At 41.9% G+C, this 11,629-nt stretch overlaps 1 protein-coding gene across 8 annotated transcripts in view; it reads left to right on the top strand.

Annotated features, from left to right (window-relative positions):
* Positions 1-10,888, top strand: part of HMGN3 (high mobility group nucleosomal binding domain 3) — a 31,979-nt gene extending 21,091 nt beyond the window's left edge. The window contains exons 3-7 of one of the 8 annotated variants that reach the window (XR_008298511.1): positions 5,526-5,555; positions 8,275-8,325; positions 9,753-9,846; positions 9,987-10,086; positions 10,405-10,888. Coding sequence is in view for 6 of the 8 variants with exons in the window: in XM_027057369.2 (XP_026913170.1) it covers positions 5,526-5,555; positions 8,275-8,325; positions 9,753-9,866; positions 9,987-10,118 (327 nt within the window). In the remaining 2 variants the exon portion in view is untranslated. The other 7 variants (XM_027057370.2, XM_027057371.2, XM_053222541.1 and 4 more) reach the window with 7 other exon arrangements.
* The last annotated feature ends 741 nt before the right edge of the window (positions 10,889-11,629 follow it).

The following is an 11,629-nucleotide window of genomic DNA, read 5'->3' on the forward strand; positions in this document are numbered from 1 at the left end:
GCGTTTGGATTTTTCCTTTAGGAACTGCTATTTAAATGGATCTGTCAGTCAGAAAACCTAGAAACCATTACACATGATAGATCTTGGATAGTGCTCACTGTCTTTTCCAGCCTTCTACATGGAGCAGCCAAGCTGGTTAGAATATATGTAAAAGATTCTTGCTTATACAGCTGTCTTATACATATTCTATTAGCCCCGGAATTTTAGTTATTTATGTTATTTATATATTTTATTATTTTTAATATTTTATTTTATATTATTGCACGTACTACATCGTGGCCAGCAAAAATCGTTCCTAGAAAACACTCTTTCCCGGTCATGTAAGCTATGACCAGATTAAAACTCATGATTTCTCTTCAGGACATCAACGCGCTTGTTTGAAAAGTGAAAAGGTCAGCCAGCTGGTGGTTTAGAGTAAGAACTCTCAAACAGTATATTGATTGATTCCCCCACCACCACCAAAATTGACTGAATTTTCTAGTTATGTCATTGTGTATGCACAGCCTTGACTACAGTGAATAGATATCAGTCACAAAGCGGGATCCTGTATTGAAAATCCTCTTCCACTGCCATGATGTGTGAAGGGCATGGTGCAGAGTATAGTTTTTGGATAATAAATGACCAAAACAGTACTTTAGAAGCATTTCCCTTGGCAGTTTGCAAAGCCCTTTCACATTTGTTATTTTATCTGATCCATTTAATAACCCTGAAATGAGGGCAGAGCACATTCATTCCTCAACAGCAATGTATTGTGTACCTTTAATGTTCCAAGCACTGTTCCGGGCTCTGCAGAATCCACAGTGAACCAAAGAAGGAAAATCTCTTCCTTCATGCAGCTTCCATTTTAGTGGGGGGAGAAAGAGAGTAAAATAAAATCATTGGATATTTGCTATGAAGAAAAATAAAGCCAGGAAAGGGAATAATGAATATCAGAGAATTGCTATTTTTGGTAACAGATAGGCAGATGTTATTATGTCCAGCTTTACTAGAGGGAACAAGGTCCTGAGAGAAATACATTATTTTCCACAGGTGTCACAACTTGTATATTGCAGAACCAGGAAAATTATCTGAGCCCTGATTCAAAATCCTCTGTCTTCTAGGGCACCTGGGTGGCTCAGTAGGTTGAGCGTCCGACTTCGGCTCAGGTCATGATCTCATGGTCCGTGAGTTCAAGCCCCGCATCAGGCTCTGTGCTGCCAACTCAGAACCTGGAGCCTGCTTCTGATTCTGTGTCTCCCTCTCTCTCAGCCCCTCTGCCACTTGTGCTCTGTCTCTGTCTCTCTCTCTCTCAAAAACTAAATAAACATAAAAAACAAAATCCTCTGTCCTCATGCCACTTTTGTGGTAATCATAAAAACATGGTTATCCAGTGCCTTTTCTCTGTCCTCTCCATTCCTTAGCCAATGCTCTGATATCCATGTTTCCCCACTTCCCATTTTTGCAAAGAAGTTAATTTCCTTTCTTCTGTATTTTTTTAATTTTTATTCATTTTTGAAAGAGAGAGGCAGGGCACAGGCAGGGGTGGGTGGAGAGAGAGGGGGACACAGAATCTGAAGCAGGCTCCAGGCTCTGAGCTGTCAGCCCAGAGCCCGACACGGGGCTGAAACTCACAAACCGTGAGATCATGCATGACCTGAGCCAAAGTCAGAGCTTAACCAACTGAGCCACCCAGGTGTCCCAGCAAAGAAGTTAATTTCCGTTTGGCTCCTCATTTATCTTTGGAAATTAAAAGCAACTTGACTTTTGGTGTTTGTTTGCAAGTACACATGGTCCCTGACTTGTGATGGTTTGACTTACAATTTTTGGCTTTACTGTGGTGCAAAAGCAATACTCATTCAGTAGAAACCATGCTTCCTGGTTTGCTCTTTTCCCAGACTAGCTGTATGTGGCACGATGTGCCCTTGTGACGCTGGGCACTGGCAGTGAGCCGCAGCTCCTAGTCAGCCCTATGATCATGAGGGTGAACAACCGATACACTAACCCTTCTGTACCCACACAACCGTTCTGTTTTCCACTTTCAGTCCCGTATCCAATAAATTACGTGAGATATTCAACACTTTATTATAAAGTAGGCTTTATGTTAGATGACTGTGCCCAACTATAGGCTAATATACATGTTCTGGGCACATTTAAGGGAGGCTCAGCTCTGATGTTCAGTAGGTTAGCTATATTAAACGCATTTTCAACTTAAGACATTTTCAACTTACTGGCTTTATCAGGATGTAACTCCATTGGAAGTTGAGGAAAATCTGTACATGGTCAAACTTAGAAGCATTAAGAAATCTTATAAAAATAAACATACGTCCAGACTCCATAGGAATGGCACATATGTTTCAAGCAATATTCAGCAAAGTCCAGTGATTCTACTTGAATCCAGCTACACCAGTGAACTTTGCCATAGCGAAATAAGACTTCCATGTTCTTTTGCAACCAGGACGTTAAAGTAAAAGGCTCTGTGTCTTTTGGAGTAGCCTTCACCAGAATTTGCTCCAACCCAGGGAATGATGAATTAATCAAATGCTTTTTGAAGAATTTCATTGTACCCAGCACCTATACACCACATTGACAAACCCTCCCATTCTTTGTCTCTGTAACTCTGGGTGACATACCATTCTGAAAGTCTTCTTTCCTCCTCTGATAACCACTTTTGGCCACTTCTCCTGAAGATTCACCATCAACAAATCGGGAGAAATTCTTATTAGCTCTTTTTTCATGGTAGCCCTGCCCAACAGTCTGAGTCTCGAGGGAATACTTAAAATTCTAGTACTCTAAGGAGGAAAAAAATAGCAGTCTAGTCTATTTTATATCCAATAAATATAGCCCAATCATTTATAGATTTTAAGGCTGTGAAAGCTGATGGAACTTTCCAGGAAGGTGTACATGATTGCATGCATAACCATGCCGCTGACTGTGAGTGAAAGGTTCGTCTCAGCCTCCACTGTTTGCAGTGAAAAAGAAAATCTCTTATGATGGTTGCTGGAAAGGAAAATTTGAGAAAAATCCTTTTTTTATAGCATAGAAAGAAGAGCTGGTAAATTTTAGACAGGAAGTTGTAAAATGATTTTACAGTAAAAGATGTGCTTTTTAGAGATGGTTGGTTTAGACAGCCTGGAGAGGCAGGCCTTGTTTTTGCATTAATTTCCTAGGCTTTTTATTTTGAAACTCTTGTACTGGGCCTGAATTATAAAAAGATAGGGAGTCCTTTGGATCAGAACAGCTTTCAGGCCCTGCAGAGCAGTGCTTGCTTAGGTTGGAATGTTTTCTGGAAATCCCAGAGGGCTCTCTGACATCCGCCTCTTCAGTTTGCCCAGGTGTTCCCATGGAGAAGAAGGGAGCAACAGCACCAGAGTTGGAAAATCTGTCACATGATTTGGCTTTACTTCAATGAGATTTTCCTCAGGACAACTGCTTGGTGGATAGGAAGGTAGTGATGAGTAATAGTTAATATATTGGCTTCTTTTCAGGCACTAAACTAGACAGTATCCGAGTAGTGGCCTTAGCACACCTCACCTCAAGTTCACACTAGTACACATTTCTGGTGCTTACCCATGAGAAGTGCAGTAGGGGTACAGATGTGAGATAGATGAGGTGAACAGTGAGGTAAGGCCAAGGCAGTACACATAAGGCAACACCAAGTGGAGAGGGGTTCAAATAAGGTCCTTTCACCCCTTCTGAGCATAGAGGCTGCCATTTTTTCCCTTAGAAGGTATATTTTCTAAGCACTTTTCTGCTGGCTATGCTTCGCTTGGGAGATGGTGGTGTAGTTCATCAGGCCATGCAGAAGCATCAAAGATGAACTCTGTTTGGTAATTAGTGGATGCTCCTTTGTTCTTCCGTGTTCAAAAGAGCATCTGAAGAAGCACAAGTTACGCGCTTGCTGCCTGGTTTGATGGTTACTGTTGTCTTTTCTTTGGTGATACCCAGTTCATTGCAATTAACCGTACTGAGAAAGGCAGCACAGGATTTGGGTTCTGGTTCCCTGTGACTCATGGGTGTGTTTTCATGAATGCACCCATCAGTGCACTTAAGATAATCCTAGCAGACACCGTGGTATTTCCTGTGGGGCGTGTGATACAGGCATGCCTCCCATACTACATGTTGCACCGTACATCCCCTTACCTGGTGCAGTGAATATATCATGGCCACCACTTCACCGACACAGTCTCCTAGTCTCTGCACATTCTGTTAGCTGGCCTTAAGTCCAGCTCTGATTTTTCTTCAGGACCCCAGGGTTAAAATTATTCATGGAGGCTCTGGCCCTTCATTTCCTTCTGTAGTTTAAAGAGAGATGAGTTTAGCTTCCTCTGGCTATTTTCAGCCAGAAAGTTCTGAGGTGTGAAGACAGCATGAAATATTTCTTCCAGTTTGGCCTGACCAGCTGACCCATGCTGACCTCAGCACGGCTTCAAGAATTCCATAATTCCTTGCAATTGTGGCACGGGTTCCTCCTGACCATCTTTGCTGACCCCCTTAAAGAAATTATGTGAAACATTTAAGCTATTGTAAGGGGGCAAAGTCTGTATAAGGCAGCCTGAATTAGGGAAAAGATTGGAGTTCATTTTTTGAGCAAGTGTTTTTGAGAATCTACATGCTAGGTGGTACGCATACTGTTCTACCAGAGACAGAGCAGTGAGTAAAACAGACAGAGTATGGAGTATTTATTTCTGGAACACTTTTCAAGAAAGGCAGTTATACTTTCAGAATGTGAAATCCCTTGGGGAGCCATCTTTTGCTGATGGTAAGTAGAATATCAGTTCTGTATGCTTATTTCTGAAACTCCTAGAACCGTTGTTGCTATTTTAAATTTTCTTTGCGGCCTCATTTGCTTAATTTGCATCCTTGAAGAGAAAAAGATTTCCTTAAAAATACTAATCTCAACCCAGTTTTTCTAAATTTTCTCAACTTCCAAATTAAAAGGAAAGACTAGTGAACCTTTTACTCTATCTCAATCTTTCATTAAACATATGCATTTAACAGATAAATAAATGTGCTTATTTTATTACAGATAAGAGGAAGTGTTTCTTGTGAACTGCCTAAGATTTATAGTCATTCTCTTTTCTAACATAGTAACAAGTCAGGGAACTCCTATTTTGGTTTCTACACAATTATGTAACTCTTCTTTTGTATTAATTTATAAGTTTTAGTTCTATTTGTAAGGAACAAGAGTCAGACCGGAACTAGTTCTTAAATAGCTCCTCAGTTCTCGTATTGTCATTTTTATCACACAAGTAGATTACGGGTCAGAACCTAAATTAATCTTCCTTTCTTTTTCTTACCTGCAACACCCTTAATTAGGAGAGGCCATTTCTTTGAATAGTGTGTCTGCACCTCTTTAGAAAACTTCCTGTTGAGTATTATGGTTCCCAGGGCACTTGAAGTATGTTTTAGTATGCTTGCTCACCTGGAGAGGGTAATGGGAGTCATACATTACACTCTTTCAACAAAGTAAGATACCAAGAATAAATTTTTAAAAATCAGCTGGGTTGTGTCTAATAAAACTGCATATTTTTCCATTTCCTTTGTAGCCCACCAGACGGTCTGCCAGATTGTCAGCGGTGAGTACTTTAGAACCTCCTTGTTGTTAGTTCTTATGAGTAAATATTCCCTCTGTTCAGGACAAAGCAGCAGAAGGAAGATTAAGGTGTTATTTCCCTTGAGTTTTTTTGTTTCCTTTTTGGAATTCAACGTGGGTCACAATCTGTGGCAAATGTGACTGGTGTTGCCAAGCGATTCAGTTGATCAGATATGTCAGTGAAAAGTAGCTGCCAGCCCCATTACCAGGCGTACAAAGCCCAGGAAGGTGTTTGATATTTCTAGATCTCTGAAACAAAAGAAGCACATTAGCAAAGTCCTTCCCTTCTGATTCTGCATATGATGTGCTAAAGTGGAGATGAATTATGATCCTCTCTCCACAGCCTTTACTTTATTCAGAAACATGCTAAAAGTCATCAGAATCCATGCGCTCTAGTCCCATTTCAGAACTAGAGAATCTTTGGAAAAGTAATGATTCCACTTTGCCACTCAGAGTCTCCCTCTGTGGGCCAGGCCTGGGGAAGAGACCAGGGTTAAGATCATTAAAGCTGGGATGGGCAGCTGTGACCAAGCCTTGGCCATGAATGCGCTCTAGGCCTTCTCACCAGGCTGTGCTCCCTGCTGGCTCTTGTGGTCCTTCTTGCCGCCCTGCAGAGGTACCAGCCATTACTCTGCCACGAGAGGTCAGCCTGGCTCTCTGGTGGAGGATGTTGGTTAAAATAGCCGCAGCCCTTGCTGAGACCTGAGATGTAGGAGGAAAGGCACTGGCTTCTTGGCTGGCAGGAGCTGCTAGCTGCTTTAGCCTTCGGGGGAGCATGGATTTCATGTCAGCTAACACCTGTGCCTGGCACAGTATAGGGAATCAATGCAGAAAGGGCTATGAGGGCACTCACAAGTTCCGAAGTATAGCCAATTTGGGGTTGGGTGAGACAGTTTCACCTAAGTCCCAACCTAAGGAAGCAACATCAGAGCCACTGGAAAGATGAAGAGCCGGGAGATGCAGTTGTGTGTGCACACAATTAATCTGGATTCTGCCGAAGTCCCTCAAGATGGTGTGCTCTATCCAATATTAACTCTCACCATTGTTCAGTACTTATGTTTTAACTTCCGTTAGGCTTAGCTGTAGATTGTACTACAAGCCGTTGTATTCTGTGGATCTCCGTCCCATTAAGGGAGTAGACCTTGTAAGTCAAATAAAAATCAAAATTTAAAACAAGGCTTTTCCTGAGCACCATGAACCAGCCTTCCACTGAGATCATTGCCTGTGGTGCTGACACAGAGCCTCCTCGGTGGCCAGTGGGATTACAGCCTGCAAAATCTCATCTTTTCCTGTTCCATCAAAACACTTAAATGCTGTATGGAGGAGAGGTCTATCTTTACAGAAAATACAAAAGGAAATCATTTGCTGTGAATTGTGACAACAAATACATGTTAATGCAATATGTCAAAGCCTCACATTACAAAATTTTTTAAATTCTGAAAACTTAGTAGCCGTGCAAGCTGCTGTTTAGGGAACAGACTACAGATTCAGGTGGTAAGAAGCTTAATAAAAATATCCCTTACTTTTCAGACCCAGTTGTCCTTTTTTATTTGAAAAGTCCTAACAGCCAATCTTCTGGAATTGAACTGTCTACAATTTTACTTTATGCGTTTGATGAACAGGGCCAGATTCAATATGAACCTGAACCACCTACAGGCACCGGGGACAAACATGTATTTTCTCCAGAGGGGGATATCCTGGGCAGTGTTTTCTGTTTAAAAGCCATTCTCCCTAGTGTTGGGAGAGATGTACACTTATTTTTTTCCAGCTTGATGAGAGAAATATTTGCCCTAAAATAGCTATAGAAAAGCAGAGGCTTTAATGGGTTATCTTCCCCCATGTCCTCATGTGCCCCCACCCGCCCCCGTCTCCGTGCCCTGGAAAGCAGGTGAGGGCTGAAGCTCTATATGTTATGGAGGGAACCATGGCCACAGGGCAAGCAGTGCTCATGGCAGCAGGGAAGAGAACCGCATGAAGCAAGAGAAAAATAGTTGCTTTGTGGACTCTTTGGCTAAGTTTAAGAGAAATCTTAAACTTTGGGAGCTAACAGTGGACATTTTATTATAATCATGTTCTTGATAAAAAGCTCTAGAGGCAAATAAGCCTAGTGTCTGGGTGGGCGAGAGATTCTTCTCACCTTGAGCTGGCATTGGAGAGGATGCGAATAGGAAGAAGCTGAAGCTTGGCTACAGAACTTGAAATTGACATCAGAGGTGGAAGGATGTGGAAAGGATTTTGAAATACTTCACAGGCAGCGGTCTTCATTACCGGATGGGCTTTGCCTGCAATTGTGCTGTGATTTCTAGACTGTTGGGAAGGCCAGTGTGACTGAATTCATTGAGTCATTTGGCCGAGGGCCTGAGTCATTCCTCTTGCTGCTGTGCTGTGATCAAAGGAAGTACAGAGACATCAGAGCTAGAAGCTTAAACCTGTTCCTGGAGAGCTACTCTGGACTGGGGAATAAAGAGTCGGCTTTTAAATCTCACCTGCTGTTCACTTGAGAACCCAGGATGAAAATAGTCACGAAATGCACGGATCTTTATGCTGCTACCTGATGCCAAAAATAGAAAGAGGTTTTTGTTTTTTTTTTTTAAATGAACAAAATCGTAGTCAAAATGAACTGGTGTCTTCTGCAGTCTCGTTGCATTCCTTTTGGTCTCGAGGGTTGTCTTTTTCAGTATTTGTGTAATTTATCTTTGCAGAAACCTGCTCCACCCAAACCTGAACCTAAACCAAGAAAAACGTCTGCTAAGGTAAGAGGTGCTCCTTTGACTGACTTTGGCCTTTTAAACAATGAATAAATTATAATTTTGTATCGAAAAATCCCCCAAGGAAAAATCACATGTAATGATTCGGGCTAAATGTACTGACTAGAAAACTGTCACCATTGTTACAAAAGGCATAAAGCACGGTTTTACGCTTTCCCAGGAAAGTGTTTCCCATTTGGTCAGTAAAGGCGAAGGAAGTCAGAGCATGGTGCTCGGAGAAGCCGCCTGTCCAGAAGGGTTTGTTAGCAGGGCGCCAGGGCGGCTCGGGAGGTGGGAGGCTGGGCCCTGGCATTGCAGCTGCCAGTAGCTCAAGGGCTTGGGGGAGGGGATCTGACTTCATATAACTGGTCTTAGCGGCTTAGTCTGATGACTGACATGTAATAATTAACACTAGCCAGTAATTAATATCAGCAAACATTTATATGGCTCTTATACTATGCCAGACCCTGTTCTACTTGCTTTTCTTATGAAACCCTCGCATCAACCCTATGAGGTAGGTACATATACCCCATTTTGCAGACAAGGAAACAAGGAAACAAGCAGAGAGGTATGAAGAAACTTGTCCCAAATTGCTTTTCTGTACTCTGCCCTTCAGAGCAGTGTTGTGAATTGTTTGAAACGATGTGTATTTGTGGCATGGGTAGGTGATTCTGAAGCAGAACTCGCCCCTGTGGCTTAGTCTTCAAATCAGGAACTTTTCTGGGCGCCTGGGTGGCTCAGTCAATTGGGCATCTGACCCTTGATTTCGGCTCAAATCATGATCTCACAGTTCGTGGGCTCGAGCCCCGCATCAGACTCTGCGCTCCCTGACAGTGCGGAGCCTGCTTGGAATTCTCTCTCTCCCTCTCTCTCTTCCCCTCCCCTGTTCGTGCACATGCTCTCGCTCTCTCAAAATACATACATATATGTATATATATATATATATATATATATATATATATATGTATATATATATATACTTGTTTTTAACAATCAGGAACTTTTCTTCACCTGGTACTTCATTTTCAAGCATTTTCTCAGCCTTCTAGTCACTCAAGCCCCACGTCCCCACATGAGGTGTTTCTCTTGCTGGCTTCTTTCCTGGTTTCTGCCTCCTCCATCACTTCCCACTGCTGGTGCCCTCCACGGCAAAACCACTTCTCTGTAGTGAGAGAGGAGGCCCACTGAACAAATACATGAGGAGAATCACCACCTTTTTCCCAGAGGAGAAAGTCAGTGGATATTCTAAGCAGCCCATTACAATTTCACAGAGACTCAGTGTAACTCACTCGAGGCACTGCCAAATTGGGTTCCCCTCCCCCTGGAAAGCCACCATGTTGGCCCTGGTTTTGCTTTACCTTGTGTTTGGGCGAGGTTGGCTGATTTTTACTGACATCACACCCTGTCTAACATGCCTTGTTTCCCTCTATTAGAAAGAACCTGGAACAAAGATTAACAAAGGTGCTAAAGGGAAGAAGGAGGAAAAGCAAGAAGCTGGAAAGGAAGGTACTGCACCATCTGAAAAAGGTGAAACTAAAGCTGAAGAGGTACTTTCCATAAATACCCCCCACTGATTGAATCAGTGTCTTAAAAGAAATTGCTCAATCCTTCAGCCGGTGATAGCACGTTCATAATGACTCTTTTTATTGCCCGTAATGTTATTACAGATCCACATCTCTCGCTCAACTGTTAATGTCTCAACCTCCAGAGGTACCCCACCCAGCACACTGTCAGTAAAGGGGCAGATTGAAACAGTGAGAGTTAAGGGTACAGTAGAAAATTCTGCATGTTTGCAGTGACTAGAATCAGATAGTAGTGTGGTGTTTTTTTTTATTATGAACAGTGGGAGCTTACAGGTAAAGCTTCTGTGGTCGTTTGAAAACCAGAAAGCAATAAATGCAGCCAAGTGTTTGCCTACTATATTCCTGCCTTGTCTGTTTCACACCCAGAGTTGAAATAGGTTTTGCAATCGAGCTGCTAAAAACCAGATGTTCAGAGTGTGTGTGTTGGTCGGGTGGACTTTCTTTTGGCTGATAGTAGCTTTAATAGTAACTGTATCTCCCCCCCCCCCTTTCTTTTTCACAGGCACAGAAAACTGAATCTGTAGATAACAAGGGAGAATGAATTGTCATGAAAAATTGGGGTTGATTTTATGTACCTCTCGGGGCAACTTTTAAAAGCTATTTTTACCAAGTATTTTGTAAATGCTAATTTTTTAGGATTCTACTAGTTGGCATACAAAAATATATAAGGATGGACATTTTATCTTCTCATAGTCATGCTTTTTTGGAAATTTCCATCATCTTCAAGTAAAATAAATATGAGTTTATTATTGAAAGCTATGTGTAAGATTGATTGAGCATTCCATGCACTTGCTTTAAAAATTGGGTCCTGTGGATACTGTGGTGTTTCTACTGTGCGTATTTAAATTTTTCACGCAGTTTTTCTAGAGCAATAATCAGTGGTGCTTTTGTACCTAGGTTTTATGTGGTTTTAATGAAACATGGATAGTTGTGGCCACCTGCTGACTATTTGTGGTTTAAAATAAAAGGTTTTCTTGCCTGTAAAATACCTGCCTCTTAGTAGTGTCTTTACTATAAATTTGGGCAGTGTTTCATTTTGTTGTTGCAGAAGAGGTGAAGAATATTTCCAGTGCGTGCCATAACAGCATTCCTAATAAGTCAAGTAGGATTATTTCTTAAGTTCTGTTAAACCAGAGAAAAACCATAAACTAGTGCTGATCCTTGAAAACCTCTCCCTTTCAAAATATACTAAATCACATTTTACTAAAATACTTTCCCATTTGTTGAGGACTTCACAGCCTTGAAAGCTCTCTACCCGGCATGACCACATTTTAGCCTTGCATCAAGCTAAGAATGGAGGTAGCATAAGTAATATTAGAGGTCCTTTCTAGGCTAAGAAATGGGGACTTGGATGTTTATGCCTTACTTCAGGAAAGAGAAAAACCAGGATTTGAACCTAGTCTTTCGAATTTTAAACATAGCCTGTCTCGGTCTGTTCAGGCTGCTGTAACAAAATACGATAGTTTGGGTGTCTCATAAACAAGAGAAACTTATTTCTCACTGTTTTGGACACTGGAAGTCTAATATCAGGGTATCAGAATGGTTTGGTGAGGGCCCTCTTCTGGGTTGTAGAATTCTGTGTGCTTACATTGTGGAAGCTCTCTGGAACCTGTTCACAAGAGTAGTAATCCCATTCATGTGGGCTCCACTGTTGTGATTTAAGCACCTCCAAAAGGCCCCACTTCCTAATACCATCATCTTTGGTGGGTGGGATTTCAACATAGGAA

The sequence above is a fragment of the Acinonyx jubatus genome, chromosome B2 (genome assembly GCF_027475565.1).
Source record: "Acinonyx jubatus isolate Ajub_Pintada_27869175 chromosome B2, VMU_Ajub_asm_v1.0, whole genome shotgun sequence".
Lineage (NCBI taxonomy): Eukaryota > Metazoa > Chordata > Mammalia > Carnivora > Felidae > Acinonyx > Acinonyx jubatus.